At 31.3% G+C, this 22,402-nt stretch overlaps 1 protein-coding gene across 1 annotated transcript in view; it reads left to right on the forward strand.

Annotated features, from left to right (window-relative positions):
* Positions 1–21,867, forward strand: part of LOC142319665 (uncharacterized) — a 56,532-nt gene extending 34,665 nt beyond the window's left edge. The window contains exons 3-4 of the mRNA XM_075357216.1: positions 5,311–5,479; positions 20,291–21,867. Coding sequence (XP_075213331.1) covers positions 5,311–5,479; positions 20,291–20,584 — 463 coding nt within the window. The 3' untranslated portion in view covers positions 20,585–21,867. The remainder of the gene's footprint in view (positions 1–5,310; positions 5,480–20,290) is intronic.
* Positions 21,868–22,402: the final 535 nt, after the last annotated feature.

Below are 22,402 nucleotides of genomic sequence, written 5' to 3' on the forward strand. Positions count from 1 at the left end.
GAAGCTTTAATGATTGCTGTTCCTTATAATATGTCATATTTTGCATATTCTTGTATATTTGTATATTCTTGTAATGTTATATTTTATAAATGCTCTTCAGTTTAAAAATCCTGTTTTTGCCTCTTTGTTATTTCTATTCTAATACAAAAACCTATTTTCTCTATCGCTGTGCCATGGTAGCTAGCAGTTGGCACTTGGCCACAACACTATGGCTTTGTTGAACCCTTGGAGTGATTTTTATATTTTGTTGTTTTTTTATTCCAGTAAAACAAAATGCAGAACTTCAATGTATTTTGTTAACTGTTGTCTATTTTTATTTATTATTAAAAACTTCTGTTGTATTGATTTATTTTTTATCAGACTTCTTTCATAGTTCTAAAGTGACTCTGCACAGCAACATATGTTAACTTGAATATAACTTAATTAAAATATAATTTTGTTGTAGTTTTTTAATATAGTTTTAATTTCAAATTGGCTTTATAGAATATTGTTAGATGGTTTTTGATTACATTTTTATAATTTGGTCCCACTCTTGTTAAAAAGAAGCAAATTATAAATATGTGTATTAAACTATTGTTTACTGTTGTTTGTAGTAGCATCTTTGCTTTTTCGTTCAGAAGGTTCAGGGTTTAATTCCCAAACAGGCTATCTTTTTCATATGTCAAAAACGAAATTTTTACCTTTAAAAAAATATAGTGTCTATTACTGCATTAAGGTGTGAGCATGCAGTTTTAAGAGTGAAATAAATAAATATTTTAAACTGGAAAAAATTAGAAGATAAAAGTACAGAGCTGTAATGTAGTGTATTGATAAAAATAGTCGAGTTTTATGTTGTACTTCTGTATGTTCTTGTGATCGGACTTATACATTTAGGATTATGTTTTATCTGTTTGTTAAATGATTAAATAATGAAAGGAATTCAATTTTTCTAGAGTTAATTTAACTCTATAGGAAAATCTAACCAAACTATAAGAGATAATATCTTTTTATCGAATTTTTTCTGGAGGCTGTGCTCATTTTTTCCTTCATTAATTGTATATAAGTATGTCTAGCCCACTTAAATGAAGTCAATATCCATGTACTAGTAATACATTGTTCTCCAGGATTGCCGCCGTTCTGTGCAGGAAGTCTATAGATAGTGTCTTTGTACGGCAAGTCTCTGACACGCATCATGTCGTTGTTAAGCATGGTTAAGCATGCTGTGGATGGTTTCGACCTAGTTGTGGTTAGTTCGTACTTTCAGTACAGAGATCCCACTGATTTACACTTGGAAAGATGGGATAGAATTATCAGGTTGATATCGGATTCTTCTTGAACGCCAAATCGTTTCTTTGGCACAGTGGGATCACAGATGACGGCGGTGAACTACTAGAAGGCTTCATCGCGCAGCACCGTTTTGAAGGCTTCATCGCGCCGGCGAGTTGGCTACCTTCGCCGGCGCGGTGGATTGCGGGAGGACCTTCCTTGGTACCAACATTGATGTTACCATAGGCAAGGATATCCCTGGTAGGATTCTGAACTGGTCTGTAGTCGATGATTGCGAAAGCGATCATCGGCTCATAGTTTTTGATTGGATAGGTGGGCTGCGCGATGTCTTTAGGGCGGACGCCCCTGTTCAGCAGGGACGCTTCTTGCACAGGCGGGCGGATTGGCCCAAGTTTTCTAACATTCTTGCGGCCAGGATGCCGGTGTTCACTCGTACCCTGGACGAGGTCCCTCTAGATAACCTGGCCGAGAATTTCTCTTCTGCGGTGGTTGAAGCCGCAGAACTCTCAATCCCTCGGAGTACGGGTCGAGAGAGAGTAGCTGGTTGGTGGTCTCGGGACTTGACTGCGATAAAGCAGGCCGTGGGCCGACTCAGGAGAGCCGCACAGCGTGCGCGTGATCCTGACCGGCGCGAGGCCTTATTTGCGGAGTATGGTCAGAAAAGGAACGAGTATTTTCATAGAATTAGGACTTCTAAGCGATTTTCCTGGCGCTCTTTTGTTCAAGAGCAGGGAAATAAGGACCCTTGGGGTGTTGTTTATCGAGTACTTATCGAGTCACAAGCAGAAAAAAGACAGTCTTCTGTCGGCTCTCTCGACCCAAGACGGCGTTGTAGTTGAGAAAGATCGGGTTCTATCTCTTCTGATGGACGATCTGCTCCCCGATGATACTGAGGTTGGTGAGACCTCGTATCACCGGAGAGTTCGAGCGGCGGTTGTGGATTTCAATACAGACTCTGTGTCTTCGGAGATTACTGAAGCGGAAGTCCGCCAAGTAATCTGTAGCCTGGCTAGGAACAAAGCCCCCGGATATGATGGTATTACGGTGGAGCTCCTTGTTCGCACCCTGCCTGTAATTCTTGCTGGAAGCGTGGAATTTTGAAGTTATTATTCAAAGGTTATTGTCAAAGGTGACAAGGACCCCACCGTTAGTTCTTCTTACCAGTTGTTGGAAAGGTTTTCGAGAAGGTACTTTACCTCCGCATTAATAGTAGGCTGACTTCGAATCAAATGCTGATGGACGACCCCGTAAGACCCCGTAAGAGTACAGAGGATGCGATTCTTAGGGTCCTGGATCTGGCTTCAGGCAGTGAGTGCAAATATGTACTCGGTGTCTTCTTGGACATATCCGGGGCATTTAATAACTTGTGGTGGCCCTCTGCCTTGTTTCAATTGCAGAAGCGTGGTTGCACGCGGGATGAAATTAGGACTCTCTCGAGTTACTTCAGCGAAAGAACTGTTGTCCTTCGTGACGGCAGCTGGCTTCCTTCGCATCCTCGCCCAGAGCAGGACTGCCGAAGGGATTTAGTAGGTGATAGGAACCTGGGTGGCTAGGGACCGCCTGGGCAGTTGACTGGCCGAAGGTAGGCGCTTAAGGCAGCGTGCCTCGGTTAGATGTAAGTGGTGTCTTGTATTGGAATTACGCTGTCGGCGGAGTTGCGGCCGCTGCCAACGGGCATGGTTATCCTTGCCCGGGGGGGTGCGGTCGCGCTCCGACGAGGGCATTTATGAGCCAACGATGCTGTCGGCGGGGCGTCTCTGGGTGCTGCTTTGGTGGTATGCAGGGGCGGTTTGCGAAAGATGGTGAATGTCACGCGGGACTCCGCGATGGAGCTGTGTGGGAGTAGGCGTTTATTCTCCTCTAACGGGCGGACCGGAGCGGAGTCAGATAGAAACTCACTTTGAGTAATAAGCGGGGTTGTTAAGGGAACTAGGTCTAAATTTCGCTGTGTAAAACTTTTAGTGGGAAATTTTGTTGTAGAGGCTGTTAGTACGGATCTGAGACATTCAGTAATTGGCTCTTTAATAGTCAGGACTAGGCGTGGGGTCTTCATTCCGCGGTTAGGCTTCTAGCTTAGTTCCTGAGGGCGATGTGGTAGCTGCAGGTGTCCATTGTCTTCTTTCTGAAGGCATAAACATGTAAAACTATCTCGGGGTGAACTTTACCGATGCAGATGTCCCTCGGGGGACATCTGCATCGGTGGCATCTCTGCGGGGCCTGGACTGAAAGCTGTGGTGCGCAATCAGTTTGAGGGCGAGAAGATGTCCTCCGTTAAAACCACTACTGGCTAGGAACAGAGGGGATGGTGTAGTGACCAGACACGCTACGAGGTAGGATCTTCTCCCCTCGGGGGGGAATCGAGATGTTCTCCAGGATTGACTAGTGTGAACATAATTACTTTTAAAGCAAGTTACTAATTAATGGTGCATCTTGGATTGTGTACTTCATAACCATAAGAAAGAATAGAAATGTTAAACAGTTAATTGTGTACCTGTTTTCTGTTACTAAAAATTGCATGCTTCTACTGTCTGTACCCTGTGGAGAAAGTTTAGAAAGTTAGTCTACACAGAAAAAAAAGTTCCTAAATGTTAAACCAAATTATGAATTGAAGTGAACCCCATTTTTTGTTAAATTACATTTTCGTAATTACATAAAAATTTTCATCAGCCCAATTAAAATAATTGTAATGGTTTAATAGGTCATGAAGTTTGATGTATGCTTCATCAGACCATAGCACTGAGCTTGAGAAATGAGAATCTCCTTCAATAAATAATAAATATCTGTCAAAATTTTAATATTCTTTTGAATTCATCTTCATGAAGTAATCTAGTTCAGTTCTGTAAACTTCATTTCCTTTTTATAATCTTCGTAAAATGCAGCTGGTAGTTCTAGTTCTGCCTGATTATGGAGATTTTTTCAGTGGCTTCAGTGTTTTAAAATTGTATGTTCAGCTTACATTTTCATATAAAACAAATACAAGTGTTCGAAAAAAAAAGTTACATACAATTTGAAAATACATTCTTAAACTATTTTTCTAAGTAGTCTCCAAATAAATTGAGATACTTGACATATCTGTGGATGTTTTTTGTGTTCCTTCATCAAAAAATTCTGCTGCTTGGTTTTTCAGCCCCTCAGCAACAAGGGATCCTGGATAAACTTCCTGTTAAAACTCAATGGGTTTGTGGTTTTTTGCCAAAAGAAACTTAATAATCAGTCTTGCTTCACAAGTGGCAGGATTTTCTATAGTGGTACATATTTTAATAAACACATGTCAAAAATCAGCAAGACATGTACAGCCGTTCACATATCCCAGTTCAATGTGTACTGAATCAGGTTAAAAACAACCTCCAAGGTGGTGCCACTACCTCCCTCCTTCATGAACAACGGCGAAACATAAGTTAGTTCCTGGACAGCTATCATAGTAGAGAAGCAAAAATTTTTTCCACCAATGCTGAAGCATAAAACCTTGTTGTTGCTTGTGTATTCAAAAGCAATTATTTTCAATGCAAATAAAAAAATTAACTGAACAACGGTTGAACAGCAATTATATCATTTGATTAGCAACTGCAAATCCCAGTTTTTCCATCTTTTAAACAATTTACATTTACTTACAGGAGAGCTAACTTTTAACCCACTGTTCTTACTGGACATGTGATTCAGTACAGATGGTGCAGTGGACAACGTTTACAGCAATGTATACCTAAGCAGATCTGGGTATATTTGTTAGCGTTACATAGTATGTTGTAGTATGTGTATATAAATGTGCTGGATATGGATTTTAAATCTATTGAAGTGTTGCTTTAAGTTCTTTATTAATAATAATTTTATTATGTTAGGTTATCAATATTGTCCTAAAATTTGATTAAAACTAAATTTTTATTCTAATTTAGAAATTTTACATAATTAATTACATAATAATTATTGCTTATTAATTTCTGGCTATTTTTTTTATTAATGTATATCACAATTTTTCTATGGAATCATCTACGGTTTTTCATAGATATTTTATAAGTTTTAAAGTGTTTAATTTATTATTTGTTTCAGATTTGGTGAGAACAAGGGCTCCTATTGCACATTAGCTTCATTTAGTGATAAAGAAAACAGGATGGTCGATAGAGAAAGAGATACTGAAGAATCATCTGCAGGAAGTGAAGAAGAGGAGCATCACCCTAGTCCTCGTTCCCCTGCAGAATCAAAAGATGCAAAATCTCAAGTGAGTTTTAATTACATCATATGAGTAGAAAATATCATAATTATTCCCTAAGAAACATGTTCTTAAAAGAAAAGCTTTCGTTGGTCTGTGTTAAAATGTTTTTTTTTTTAATGGTAATATTATTTTTAAGAAGTAAAATTTTATTTTAAACTTCTACGTTTTAAAGAAATAAAACTGTTAGCCAGATTAAAGCTCCTCTATCAGTGATGGTGAACCTTTTTGAGAAGTGGGTCAAATTTTGTTCATTATTTTTTAATACTAGTGCGTGGGTCACCTAGTCAGTGGTGTCGCTTGGAAAGGGAGAGGCGGGTTGTGGTAAAAAGGTAACAATAATTTGGAAACTTTGTAAATTTGTTAACAGAAAAAACTTGACAGTTGACCCTTTATTTTGGTTCTCACTTTTAAAAATCCTCCAAAAGTTTACTTTTCCTTTTTGTTTTAAAAGTTTTACTTTTTCAAGTGAAGAGCAAAAAATAAAGGTTGACATCAAAAAATTTATATCGATGGTATGATACCATGAAATACTAGCACCAGGTGAAACCATGCATAGTGGCACCTTTGCACTGAGTATTTGAATGAACAAAGAATAAAGAAAAGCACATATGTATTATGAAATATTCTTTTTCAATATAGCTACAGATATGTGTATGTGCAATAAAGTTGATAAAAGTATATTTAATGTGAAATCTGATGTTGCTTATTTTCAAGTAGTTTAATATTAGGTTCATATTTTGTACTTATTAGTTTAATACATTTGCAATCAATTTATTTCTGTCAATAAATTTTACAAAATACATTGATGAAAACAATTTTTCATACAAATATGTAGACCCAAACATCGTTAGCATTAGCAAGTTTCTTCATCGATATAAAATTGTTCGAAAAGATTCCCATACACTGAATATTTCAATTTTTAATGTGGGATCATTATTATCTGCACTACTTTCAGAAATCAAGTTTTCAGATTTATTTTTCCACACTGTCTATATAAATTCGGTTAACTCCACTGTTATAATTTCATTTTGTATGGCTGTAAAATAAAGTGAAATGTATTTTCCAAACTCTTATTGTTTTGTTTCCTGTTTAATGATGAAGTATTCTTTTAATAGCATTTTCTTGAAAGTCAAAAGCATATCTTCAAAACTTATTGTGTTCTGAAATTGTTTTTGTAGTTGAGAAAAATATTTCATGATTTCCATTTCCAAATGTTAAGTGAAGATGTCAAGTTTCGTCATAAATATTTTAATATTTTTAAACATATTTAATACAAGTCATCCATTTCCCTGAAGTTTTTTATTCAGTTCATTGTAATGCTGAGTGATGTCACATAAGAATATTAAATCATTTAAATCTGTATTTGAAAATTCATCATAACAATTGTTTTTTTTCTTCATTCAAATAGAGATGTACTTCTTCTAATAAATTGAGAAACCAATTAAGAACTTGATTGCAACTGAGCTATCAAACATTGCATGTCAAAGTCCCAGAATATTGGCATTCAATTTTCTCTTATTACATTGGAAAATGTTTTTAAAGCTTGCTTTGCACATAGAACTTGCCAGTGTGTTATATAATAAAATTCAATCAGAGAATGTCTAATATTTTGCTTAAGCTGCTGAATAAAAGCAATCATTTTTCCCACCATAATGGGTGTACAGTCTGTTACAGAAACAATTTTCTGTAGGTCTATGTAGGAGAGTTTATAAAACAAGTGTTTTTAGAATGTAGTGCTACTTTGTTTGCAGAGACTTTGCAAGACTTTATAATAAAGTCTTTTTCTTTAAAATCTGCAAACAAAGTAGCACTACATTCTAAAAACACTTGTTTTATAAACTCTCCTTCTGAAAGAGGTTTCCCGTGGTGAGTAATATAATGGGCTACTTGAAAACTAGCAGCTGTAGTATTATTTTTTGGAATCAAAAAAGTTTTTAAAACCCTGGTTTGTGAATGTTTTTCTTTTTTAAAAATTATTTTCTGCTTTCTTCATCTTTAATAAGCCAAGATTTGAATGCGACTTTTTAAAATCTGTTTTTAAATTGTTTGTACTGAAGTGACTTTTTTGTTACAAACTGCACACACAATCATTTTATTCTTTTCAATAACACGTTTTATATATGAAACCATTCCCTTTGACATGGTGTGGAACTTAATGTCATTTGTTTTTATTTTTTAACCACCAATGTCGTACCGGGCTACAACTAAAAATATTTTTATTTAGAATAAAATAATTTTAGAAGAAGTTTCTTATTAATGTGCTTGCTATACATACATATTTAGATGAGAAAATTTAATAATAAAAAAATAAAGTTGAATTCTTAAAAATATCTAGACCCGTATGTACACCAAGGCTGCCAATTAGTTCACTGTTGCTAGCTTATACATCCCCATACTACGATGTAATGAATTTTCGCACTAAGTTTGTAACCAACTGCCATGAATCATACACAGGCATTGATATAGAAAATCAGTCAGCCAATATCCAGTTGGAAAATTCAGTGTAGTCCACTGTGTAGTTCATCGCTAGTTTGTGTTCAACCTATTTTAAACTTTGCAACCCAGCGTTTAATTGTTGTATTTGATGAAGAAGAGTCTCCCAATGCCTTTCAGAAAAAAGTATTTAATCGCTGCATGAATTTCAGTTTTTCCATTTTTCAAAAAAACTCCCTAATTCTTCACTTTGATGGACTGTAAATACTATACTAAGTGATGCAGTAACTTGAAACTCTTATTATAAAATAATGAAGAATGGAATCATGCTATGCTGTCAAGAAATTAAGCATACTAATACCATCTCTGTGCGAGACCCAGAACGTTTCTCCCCACCCTTGTGTAACAATGGTCTCCAAACTTAACATATTTTCTCAAAGAAGAAGGTTTTTGGTCGGTCACCTAGCCATTTATGCACTGCTTTCCACACTTCTTTGTAGAAAATCTATGACCTTGTAAAGCATCATTGAGCAGTTCAAAGAGATGATAGTTAGAAGGGACAAGATGTGGACTGAAGGCAGGGTGCTCCAACACCTTAAAACCCAAATAGGTAATGGTTTCAACAGTGGCCGGCTGTATGTTGGTGTGCAGTGTCATGTAAAACAACACTTTCTTAATAATAATAGGCCTTGGCAATTGGTATGAATTGATGGCTAATTAATCATGAACCATGATTAATTTTCACAAAAACTCCATTGTGAATGGTAACTCGCCAGTTTGCCAGTACCGTTACTCAAGCTTTCTGAATCTTACTGACGGTGGTAGAGATTGACAGGTGTCCTGTTCCCTCTTTATATATCACACTTGTCCAGCCAGTTAAACTTTTCAATCAACTCATATACACATTTCTGTGTAGAACTCTGTCTCCACATAGCCTCCAATGAAATTCAGCCCCTGGATCACCTTCGTACCAGAGAAATCAGTTCACTGCTCCTTGCTCCTCTTTGATGAATACTGCTAGCAGTGCAGGCATGGTTATACTGAAATAGAAACAAGAGCAATGATGCTATTAAGATCGTACATGAGTACCACAGTAATAACAACTTTAGCAAGCATTTCTGGAAGGCATGCTTTTTGAAACGACTAATGTTTTTAGGTTTGTGTGACAAAATTAAAGATGACAAATGTGTGGATAATTTTTGACTCATCTATGTATATTAATTTTATTAGAAGTCCGATTGTAGAATTATATTTAGTAAAGTAACTTATGATGACTATTTACTGAAGGTATATATTCTAATAGGTTAATGCAAAATTTGTTCATGTTTGAATTATTTTTAAAGAATGATTATCATAAATTAATTGGTAATATTTTATGTGATTTAATAATTATGGTTATAATTTGAAAAGTTACTGGAAATATTTTTAGTTGTGACAACTGTTTGGTATTAATGTTTTCTGATTAGTGTGCATTGATGAAAAGTTTTTTCTAAACAAGAAAAATAAAAAGAAGTATTGTCTAAAGTGTTTATTAAATATGTTTTTGGTGCTGAAAGTGAATAAAGAAACTATTGAATTTCTAATCATAAACTGTTTAAGATCTGTAGATGATATGTATTCAATAGGATGGTAATGTAATGTAAAATAGTATGATGCTTTTTAGATGGTAATGTGTATAAGTCATGGAATTTTGTATTCTTTTCTATGGAATAATTATAATAAATCTTTATATTAGCACGTTGCCTCACACAGGTTACTGAACTTATTTTAAAATGATGTAATTAAATATTAAAATAGGGCATTTAACATTTTCTACTTGTTCAGGTGTTTGTTGCAAAAAATTAAACTTCTTTTATTATAAAATGTCTTCAATTTTTTTACAATATTTTTTAATAAAATTACTGTCTGCCAGTAGTTTATATATTATATTTTTAGAAATTATAAACTTAATAAGTTTAATTTTTTGTTTCTATTATGGCTTTATAGCGTATATTATGCGTATGTATAGTATTATAACTATTGAATTAACTATTTATGCATAATTATTTTTAATGATTACAAACTTATCAAATAACACGAGTTAAAAATTTTATTTTATGATAAAGATAACAACCAGCTGTCTGTTTCTTTTTGTTTTTTAATCTAATTAAAAAATATAGCAGTTAATTCTTATTAGATTAAAAAGTCTTTGATATTTTTTAAGGTTTTTTTTTTTCAATTTAAGTTACAGTTAATTTAAAATGTAAAAAAAACCTAATGTCACAAATAAGACATAATATATTTAGTTTAGCATATATAAATCAATAAATAAAAATCATTGCTTATTGAATTGCATGATATTTGGAATGTGGTACTGCTTTTGAAAAAAATTAATTTTCTTACAAATGTTTTACGAGTTAGGCTCCTAGAATCATTGATTTGTTTATATCACATCTATGCACTAACAGAGGTACAGATATAAAAATCTGTTTGTACGTCAAAAGATCATAAAACATCTTTAATATGGCATCAAATTTTACGTTATAAAATCAGATTCCACTAGGTAATGTTTCCACTTGATACATTTAATTTTCAAATAATGTATTGCATTTTTCATCTTAAAAGATCTTCTGACTAGAAAAAACAGTAAAATATTTTCATCTCATGTTGCAGTGTTAAAACGATGCTGAGGTACCTTCTAGATCAAGTAGATATATACTTAAAAACTCAGATGTGTTATACTTAATATGTTATACTTAAAAACTCTGATTATGTGATTATCTGATTATGTGTTATACTTAAAAACTCTGATGTGGACACCACATGACTTCCTTGTATTGTATACCTGTTGAATTACATAAACACATTTTTTCTGCACTTCATTTAAACTTATTTCATTTGAAAGTGAGATATAATCCACCGATTCTTTAATAAACTGGACAGTTAGACAGTTGCTGAAATATTAGTTTTTATTAACATCAAATATTTATAAAATTATTAATTCAACAATCTTACATGAAATATTAGGATAGAGTAAAAGTCCCTTTATTACTCGTATTACTAAATCAGTATTATTCATATCTTCATGAGTTTTTTTTTTTTTTGTCTTCAGTCATTTGACTGGTTTGATGCAGCTCTCCAAGATTCTCTATCTAGTGCTAGTCGTTTCATTTCAGTATACCCTCTACATCCTACATCCCCAACAATTTGTTTTACATACTCCAAACGTGGCCTGCCTACACAATTTTTCCCTTCTACCTGTCCTTCCAATATTAAAGCGACTATTCCAGGATGCCTTAGTATGTGGCCTATAAGTCTGTCTCTTCTTTTAACTATATTTTTCCAAACGCTTCTTTCTTCATCTATTTGCCGCAATACCTCTTCATTTGTCACTTTATCCACCCATCTGATTTTTAACATTCTCCTGTAGCACCACATTTCAAAAGCTTCTAATCTTTTCTTCTCAGATACTCCGATTGTCCAAGTTTCACTTCCATATAAAGCGACACTCCAAACATACACTTTCAAAAATCTTTTCCTGATATTTAAATTAATTTTTGATGCAAACAAATTATATTTATTACTGAAGGCTCGTTTAGCTTGTGCTATTCGGCATTTTATATCGCTCCTGCTTCGTCCATCTTTAGTAATTTTACTTCCCAAATAACAAAATTCTTCTACCTCCATAATCTTTTCTCCTCCTATTTTCACATTCAGTGGTCCATCTTTGTTATTTCTACTACATTTCATTACTTTTGTTTTGTTCTTGTTTATTTTCATGCGATAGTTCTTGCGTAGGACTTCATCTATGCCGTTCATTGTTTCTTCTAAATCCTTTTTACTCTCGGCTAGAATTACTATATCATCAGCAAATCGTAGCATCTTTATCTTTTCACCTTGTACTGTTACTCCGAATCTAAATTGTTCTTTAACATCATTAACTGCTAGTTCCATGTAAAGATTAAAAAGTAACGGAGATAGGGAACATCCTTGTCGGACTCCCTTTCTTATTAGGGCTTCTTTCTTATGTTCTTCAATTGTTATTGTTGCTGTTTGGTTCCTGTACATGTTAGCAATTGTTCTTCTATCTCTGTATTTGAACCCTAATTTTTTTAAAATGCTGAACATTTTATTCCAATCTACGTTATTGAAAGCCTTTTCTAGGTCTATAAACGCCAAGTATGTTGGTTTGTTTTTCTTTAATCTTCCTTCTACTATTAATCTGAGGCCTAAAATTGCTTCCCTTGTCCCTATACTTTTCCTGAAACCAAATTGGTCTTCTCCTAACACTTCTTCCACTCTCCTCTCAATTCTTCTGTATAAAATTCTAGTTAAGATTTTTGATGCATGACTAGTTAAACTAATTGTTCTATATTCTTCACATTTATCTGCCCCTGCTTTCTTTGGTATCATAACTATAACACTTTTTTTGAAGTCTGACGGAAATTCCCCTTTTTCATAAATATTACACACCAGTTTGTATAATCTATCAATCGCTTCCTCACCTGCACTGCGCAGTAATTCTACAGGTATTCCGTCTATTCCAGGAGCCTTTCTGCCATTTAAATCTTTTAATGCTCTCTTAAATTCAGATCTCAGTATTGTTTCTCCCATTTCATCCTCCTCAACTTCCTCTTCTTCCTCTATAACACCATTTTCTAATTCATTTCCTCCGTATAACTCTTCAATATATTCCACCCATCTATCGACTTTACCTTTCGTATTATATATTGGTGTACCATCTTTGTTTAACACATTATTAGATTTTAATTTATGTACCCCAAAATTTTCCTTAACTTTCCTGTATGCTCCGTCTATTTTACCAATGTTCATTTCTCTTTCCACTTCTGAACACTTTTCTTTAATCCACTCTTCTTTCGCCAGTTTGCACTTCCTATTTATAGCATTTCTTAATTGCCGATAGTTCCTTTTACTTTCTTCATCATTAGCATTCTTATATTTTCTACGTTCGTCCATCAGCTGCAATATATCGTCTGAAACCCAAGGTTTTCTACCAGTTCTCTTTATTCCGCCTAAGTTTGCTTCTGCTGATTTAAGAATTTCCTTTTTAACATTCTCCCATTCTTCTTCTACATTTTCTACCTTATCTTTTTTACTCAGACCTCTTGCGATGTCCTCCTCAAAAATCTTCTTTACCTCCTCTTCCTCAAGCTTCTCTAAATTCCATCGATTCATCTGACAACTTTTCTTCAGGTTTTTAAACCCCAATATACATTTCATTATCACCAAATTATGGTCGCTATCAATGTCTGCTCCAGGGTAAGTTTTGCAGTCAATGAGTTGATTTCTAAATCTTTGCTTAACCATGATATAATCTATCTGATACCTTGCAGTATCGCCTGGCTTTTTCCAAGTGTATATCCTTCTATTATGATTTTTAAATTGGGTGTTGGCAATTACTAAATTATACTTTGTGCAAAACTCTATAAGTCGGTCCCCTCTTTCATTCCTTTTGCCCAGCCCGTATTCACCCACTATATTTCCTTCCTTGCCTTTTCCAATGCTTGCATTCCAATCTCCAACTATTATTAAATTTTCATCTCCTTTTACGTGTTTAATTGCTTCATCAATCTCTTCGTATACACACTCTACCTCATCATCATGGGCGCTTGTAGGCATATAAACGTTAACAATCGTTGTCGGTTTAGGTTTTGATTTTATCCTTATTACAATGATTCTATCGCTATGCGTTTTGATTCATGAGTAGTTGATTAATAAAAGTTTCAGATTTCTGGTTTGTTGTGTAAATAAAAGTTAATAATTAAACTATTCTGTTTAGTGGACTCATGTATACTGGTTTCAAATATTAATTTCGACCTTACGATGTAAAATATTCAGCTTTTATTATTAGATTATTTGGTAAATAATCAAAAATGTAAAATAAAATCATACAGGAAAAAGAAAGATGACATGAAGAAATAGATCTCTAAAAAACGACAAAAAGATGAATATGAAGAGGAAGAAAATGTTAAGAACAAGGGAAGAATAAAAAATTAAGAGAAGATGATAAATATAAAATATGAAGAGGAAGAAAACGTTAAGACCAAGGAAGGAATAAAATGATTAAGAGAGGATGATGAATATAAACAGAGAGAAAATTTGAAAACTAGGCAATGTGTGCACAAGTTAAAAGATCAGAATTATATCAAACCAAAGAGTGATTAAATGATTGGCAACAAAAAACAAGTAAACAAAAAAATGATCAACTCTGACTTAGGGAGAATATTATCTAACAATATCAGAGAAATAATCAACTAAAAGAACAATTTTTTGCAATTTATTAAAGATCGGGCATGTATGCCTCAGTTTATATGTTTGTTGTTCTTGTGAGGGTCTATTTTTCAGTCACAAATTAAACAGAAATTCCTGAATAATTAAATAAAATTGAACACAAATTAAACTAGAAATTCCAAAAATAATAAGATTCTAAATTATAATTTTCAATTGATATTAAATAATCGGATTTTTCACCAAATCTATTACATATACACATGTAATAATGCCTATTAAATTACATATACACATTTTTAAAAGTACATAACATTTTATTTCACTAATAGCTCCTGATTTTTTTATTTTTTTTATTATTGAAAAATTATTTACTGTAAATATTTATTTACAATTGCAGGTTAATAATTATTAATAAATCAATATATTTAAAAAAAAAAAAGAAAAAAGTTAAAAAAAGGAGATGAAAGTTTGATTCAAATCGATGTGCCTTTCCGTGTAAGATCCAAATATTTCATTAATTAAAATTTCATTTGGATCTAACTCTGGAACTAATGAAAATAAGAACTACTTATGATATATTGTTGAAAAGCTCTAAATGAGGGCTTATTACTGCAGTTAAGAAAAAGTCCAAAATCCAAGTTTTCTTTGAATTTTTGGCTTTTTTTTTGGCACTTTTGGTTCAGATTATTGCAATCAAAAGGAGAGGTGCACAATTAGATGTTACAACAGTTTTAGTCCAAAATTTCAACATCCCATGGCTAATCGTTTTTGAGTTGTGAGAGGTATGTACAGACATCATGCTGAAACTAGTCAAAATTTATTCAGGGATAGTCAAACTGGATAATTCCGTCTGAAAACCAAATTTTTTGCAATCACAATACCTCACAAGGAAGTAAAAACGTTTTTTTTTTAATTATAAATTGCTACATCACTATTAATAATTTAAAATAATTAATCATACAATTTGTATTGCTATTTTAAAAATCCATCCGTCTCAAGGGTATATTTTTTATGATCTGTATACAAATATTTTGCAGCTATTCTCTTGTAATTTCTCTGATTTTATATCATGATAAAACTTTTTTTTCCACTATTACTGTTATAAAATATTTATTTTTTATTTACATGTGGATAATTGCAATAAAAGAAGGAGACTGTTGATTCAATGAACAGTCTTATGACTTTATAAATAAAATTATCTTTCTAAATAAATACAATTTGCAAAAGAGAACATTCCAAAAATAAACTATTTTTCAATTCTTGAAATTTCAATTTCAATTTATTTTACTGAACAGGCTCTATTTTTTTTGTTTTTATTTAAATAAAATTTATGTCATATAATTTTAATTTCTGATATTAAATATCTGAAGTACTGTTCTATTGAAAAAAAATGCTCTTGGAATACTTTATTATATGTTTTTACAAAAAATAGGAATTCAAGACAGATTTGTTAATTACAACTTAGCTTATATGATATACAAGTTATTGGTGACTTGATATATTGAAGAAGTACATATCATTTCCAAAATTAAAATCTCCTTAATAATAGCTGAATAATTAAGATCTTAAATAATTGTTGTGTACAATCCGTAAAAGGTCATTGCCTTTCCCTATCTGTTGTTAGATGAGCTAGCTGTAGTCATTTAAATATAACTGAGAATATGGCTTATTTTTATTATAATGTTTATAAAAGAATGATTATTATTAGATAAATCGTTAATTTCATCTGAACTGAGGAAAATTATAATGTATTTTCTTGCTATTTATTGTTATTATTTTTATTAAAGGAAATATACTTATCTTAAATAAAGTAGATAATAAGTAAAATATTATTTTGTTTATTTACAAAAATTTACTATTAATCTGTTATATGTCTTATCAGAGTAAATTTTAATTCGATAAGAGTAGTATAATCTGATATACTTAACTTATTTAATTGGTTGCTTAAAAAAAATAACAATTTAAGAAATGTTTTGTGTTTATTGTATGCAAAGCAAAGTTAATTAAATATATGTTAAGACTGTTGATTCACTGCTAATATATTTCTGACTAATTTTATCATTTGTATTATGTGACAAGCATAGCATAATAAATATGAGTTATTTTGTGTAGTATATATAAAAAAAAATCAATATTAAAAAATTTTTATGAATTTTTTTCATAACATCTAATTCTTTTTTTAAATTATTTCATTAAGTTAGTTGCAAAAAAATGTATAATGGGAGCAACAATATCCATCACTGAATAAAGTAAGGATCATCAGACTTCACTCATAAATAAGGCTTGAGCTACAAAAAAAAAATAAAAAAAAATAAAAAATAAAAAATAAAATGTATGTGTGTACTGTGGGTTAAATTGAGGAGATTCTCTTTTAAGTTTTTATACTTACATTTTTTTTACTCATAATACAGTTTAATTTATACTGTTATATTCTGTTTGTAGTTGATGATAAATTTGCTTGTAATTCTTAACCTTTCTTTTTTCTAAATATTTAATTTGTTTTCGTTTCAGAAAGTACTATTTCTGTTTCAGTAGTTTAAAATCAAACTTACTCTGACCTTTAATGAAGATTTAAACATTTACCTCTTTAACTTTAGAATTGCTTGCTATTTTTGTTTTATTATCATGGCTGAATTTAAAAAAAAAAGAAGAAAATCATTTATAATAATTTGACCTTTTTTGAAATTGAAGGTTATATAAATACAGTATTATATGAATGTTTCATTATCTTGAGTAATTAGTAAATAGTTTGTATCATATTTTTTTATTCTTATATTAGGTTATCTTCTTTGTTTTTATAATAATTTAAAAATATATTATTCTGATTTACCATAAAAATTACATCATATTTTTTTAAAAGATTAAAAGAGTAGTTTATTCATAGATTTGTTTTTTAAAACGTTATCGGAACCCTTTTAAAAAAATTATTTCTATAAATGTTTATACTGGTATAGATATAGTATTCTTATTGTGTTAATCAGAATTATTAAGTTGCTTAGCATCAGATTTGTTCAGAAAGTAAGGTTAAGGTTATAACATTTTACAAAAATAAAAAAATGCATTCATATTAATGAAAATTATGACATATTACAAATATACTCCACTATTTTTTTTACATATCCACCATTCATATGGTGGATATCACAGCTGTCCAGTCAGCTGTGATATCAACTTTGGTATTCTTGTGTCACATGTTCCTGCTGCCATCTCCTTTGACCATTCATACACAGTATTCTTCACCTCATTGCTCAAATGGTCATTTAAAAGGCTGAAAAGAAAAAAGTCACTAGGTGTCAGGTCAGGACCATGGGCAGAATGGTTCAGAATATCTCCTCAACCAAAAGTGTTGATGGGATCGACTGTTTTGCGTACGGTGTGGGGCTGAGTGTTATCTTATAACAGACACACTTGCTTTGTCAGCTGCCCTTTTCTTTTGTTTTAAATGAAGCAACAATGCTTTCAGGGGTCGCTCAGTATCTGTTAGCATTTATGGATTACCTCAATCATCTCATCCTCTGAAGCAATACCTAATGGTAGTTCTGGAGGTAAAAAAAACACCATCATCACTGTTTCACCATGGAGCCCCTCGTGCAGAATTAACCACCCATAGGAGATTATTATATGCCATATATGAATGAATAGGGCACACTTGGTTCACTCCATGGCTAACTGATGATTCAAACAGATGCACCAGTTTGTGCTCACTGCCACTGCCAACTCACAGTGCACCACCACATCCTTGTGGATTGTATCTGTTATGTGGCATTGCATCACAAATTTAAACTGGAGGCTGCTAATATGCAAACTATTCTTTAGAACAATGGAATGTTTTTATCTTATGTTTTACAGTTTCTTAGGGCCATCAGTCTATATTTATATTCCTGTAGTGTATTTCAGCTATTCATGCCAGTTGCTGTATAGCAGTTGGAAATTTTATTACTTTAATCAAGACATAAAATGTAATATCCGTTTGTTTATTACAACAAAGTGTTGTATCTGTGCATTGATAACACTGAAGTATTTTTCACCCAGAATAAAATAAACTTCACACTTGATCCGATCAGAAATGTCTGGTTCATGTTAAGACATGATTCTGACATAATCAGTGAAGCTACTGACCCCCACCTAGGCTTGTTCTCTTCACCCTCCTTTTCTTGCTGCAAGCTTCCCTTGGAGCTACCGACATGTTGTTATAACCTTACTTTCTGAACACACTTTATAGTTATCATTGAAATTGGTGTATTATGTTATTATATACAGGTTATGAATTATTATTGATTAGGAATTAGAAGAATAATAACACTCTTTTTACTGTATAATAGAGCCCATTTCAGGTGAATTTTAACTGATCTTTGTTTTACTAGTGATTACTTACTCTCTACAATCTAATGATCAGTTAGTTATACATTTATTTTTATTAATTAAATCTAATTACAGTAGATCCCCATTTTGTGATCGCTCATTATAGTAATCCACAGATATCTTTGTTCATTTTTGATTTCTGTGTTCATCATCTACATTCTAAGGCTATCATCTTGGCTTCAACATTTTAAATTTTTTTATAGGGCAGGTATGTTTGCCCTATGCCCAATCCTCTTAACTGTAATCTATCAGGCTTACTATACCTTAACCAAAGGTTCTTTGTTTTCAGTCACCTTTTCATCTTCTATTCTATTACGTAATGACAACCTGACATTTATGTCTGTTTGCATCAAAATCAAAACAAGGACTGAGGAAAATAGGTTTTGCTAGCAGAACTGACAAACTACTTGTATAGCAGACTCTGTCCCATTTAATATCATCAATAAGTATATTAATCGGTTCAATTATGGAATCTGTTTGACGTCTGCTCCCCTTCAGTGCCTTTTACCAGAAATGATGTTTCCCCTAGGGCTTATAACAATTTCCTTATTTTTCTAAAAGACATAGGCGGTTGAAGGGTCATTTAAAGAAAGCTGTATTTATATATACTCACACTTATGTAATGCCAATGTAGTGGTATTTAGCATTAGTCCTTGGAAGAAGATTTTAATATTTTTTTGTTACATTGCTCTCTTGATTTAAAGCTTCCTTTTGAATGAGTTGACCATTCAGTGCTACTTTTTTTAGTCGCGTAGTGTTGAACTAGATTTCTGCTACTACGTTTTTCAGTTGTGTGCTGTGTCGTGTACAGTAATATTCTACATTTTTTTATGTTGCTTTATTTTCATGAAATAAGCTATTGCTAAAACTAGGATTATTGAATTTTTTTAATAATATAATCACCAAAAAGGAAATAATAATAGTCTCTTCAAAAATCCGCAGAAGGCATGGTTTATAAAACTTTTAAAGAAATTTACATGAAAATTTAAACTAACTGTATATGAAAGTAAATGAAATACTTTTAAAATATAAATTAAACAGATGTAAATATAATAATATTGAAATAAAATTTATAAAAAATAAAGAAAAAAGTATTTGAAAACAGCAAGAAAGACTAGTTCTGTTGAAGATAATAAGAACTGGAATTCTTATATAGGAATTACAAAATTTTAAAGTACTTGTCAAATTCTAACCCCAGTCAGCTCATATATTTTTAACTTATCTTTTGGGAAATCAAGCCTGAGACTAGCCAATAGTGAACTGATTAGGTTATTATTTAGGTGGGGTGTATACTGTACTAGCTGAAATTGCAAAAATTTAACCTGCCCGTGAAAATATTTTCATGAACTGATTACATTTAAGGAAAGTACCCGAACTTAGAAAAAATTGTTAATAAAATAATGTATAAAAATAATAAATGAATCCTTTATAAACAGTTATAACATACATTGATGCAATTTATCATTTGGAAAACTAATTACTCTGTAATGTGTATGTAATAGATTCTTTTTTTCTTTGCTTCTTTTTTTCTAGACAATAATTTTTTTTTTAATTTGTATTGTTAATAAAAGCAATATGTATTTTTCAGTGACATCATTATAATATATTATTATTCAAATAATACAATCAGCAGTATATAGTCATTTAAAGTAAAATTGTGAATGGTTAATAGAAAGTGTTTTATTTGGTAATGTTGTATGTCTATAGTGATGTTAAGTGTTTAGTGATAAGTCTGAGTGCTTTCATTATTATGTAATATTTTTAAATAATATATATATATTTCTATTCCAGGTGTCTCCATTAAGTTCAAATAATGCTCGGCAAGGGAGTGGTGGAACTGGAAAGAGAGGATCAGGTGGGTCAAGACAGAAACAGAATGGAAGACGCAACGGTGGCCATGCAGGTGCTGGCAGCAACTTTCATCATCCTCTTCAGTCCTGGTACAACTTGATCTCACCGCATTGGCTTCAGCCTTCACCTCCACCTTACCATCCCATGCTGAGAACACGAGGCGGTCCTACTCCAGCACCTCTAAATAACATCCCTCGATATCATAACTGGCAAAAATCTCCCTTAAAGGTTTAATAAATAATGAAAGAAAAAAAAACAATTGATGTTCAGATAAGGAAGAAATTGTATCTATATGTTTTGATATTTATGTAAATTATTGGATACTTTTAAATGTTAAACCCTTTCATTGTTAAAATTTTATTTATGAACTACATTTTTGAACTTATTATTGAATTTATTATTATTTTTAATTCATTATAAGGGCATTTATAAATTGTAATTTCTTTCAATTTTATTATTTCAAATAATCAATTTGTTTTATTTACGTAATTACCCATTTACTTACTGTCCTTATCTATCTATTTATTTGTATCTAGTTTGTTTTAATGCCATGTAAATTTTATATGTTACTTTTAAATTCATTTAAATTATTTTTTTGGTGGGGTTTATGTGTTTATATTTAAACTCTTTAAGTTGTCATTATAAAAAGAAAGTGTAGTGTAAAAAATTATTTCAACAGTGAAAGGGTTAAGATTTTACTTTACAATATTTTTTTGTGCTATTATTTAATAAATATTTGTTGTATCAATGTACAATTTATTATTATCTAAATAATGAAATTATCATTGTAAATAACACATTTATATGATTATTTGTATATAAAAGCCTATATATAATTAATAATTGTATTCTGCTAAGTTGAGCATGATTCATTTGATAATTTATTTAGACGGTTGAGTGATAGATTCAATTGATTGATTATTTTGTATTTTTGTTTACAATTTCAGTTTATTGTACTTATTTTTAGGGGTAATAATAATAATAATAATTATTTAGTTGCCAATTGTATCATTCCATTTCTTTATGATTTTCATAAAAACATAATGTCAGATAGTATTTAATTTTTTTAATTATTTGTAATCTTTGTGATGAAAACAGAAATTTACTTTTTTATGTAATAATGAATGAATATGCTTGTCTTTTGCTCTGAATATATTTTCACTAGTAGTTTAAACCTTTATTATATTGATATTTTTTGTGATTTCTCTGAATAATTAATAATTACATGACAGTTTTGATGTAGTAGAGCAAGATGTTCCCGTTCTTACCTATTCCCATGTTTTAATCTTAACAACTAATTAGGCAAATAGGATATTCAATGCACTGCCATTATTATATTGTATTTAAATTGTAGGCTGAAAGTTTTGGTGCGATCCCTCTTTAAGACAATTTTGTGTTTATTTTCTTTTCAGTCTGATTGCGACTTCTACATTCTTTTTTTGTCTCTAAAAAATTCTACCATTGTGTGTATAGTGGAATAATTCATTCTTCAAGTAACCTTTTATCTTATGCATATTCTTATTAAAGTGTGTTTTCAATTGTAATTATATATATATATATATATATATATATATATATATATATATATTTATCTTTCATTTTTATGGTAATTGTAGTTTAATTAAAAATGATGAAACTTTATTTTAAATTTGTCTTAATGTAGGTATAAATATATGTATGTATCTGTGATAAACAAATGAAAATTAGTCGGTATATGATATACATTATAGTGCAATAGGACTTTTTTGTATGTATATTGTAAGTACATTTTCCTCTTTTTTAATTAATTGTCACTTGCCTGTTAAGAGATACTTCAAGTAAAATGTAGTAGTTAAATTTATGAAATTCTTAACTTTTAGAGTAAAGTGTCATTTATTAGTGTTCAAGATATCTGTAAAAAAACCTCTAATAAGATTATGTTGTATTTATTCTTTTTTAAATTTCCAAACCATATATTAAAGAATTTTTAATTTTGTGCCTTCTTCAAATTATTTAACAAAATTTTTTGTTTATATATACCATTTTCATTATATGAGACAGCAGATTACTTAT

Source organism: Lycorma delicatula, chromosome 2, assembly GCF_047948215.1.
Source record: "Lycorma delicatula isolate Av1 chromosome 2, ASM4794821v1, whole genome shotgun sequence".
Classification (NCBI taxonomy): Eukaryota; Metazoa; Arthropoda; class Insecta; order Hemiptera; family Fulgoridae; genus Lycorma; species Lycorma delicatula.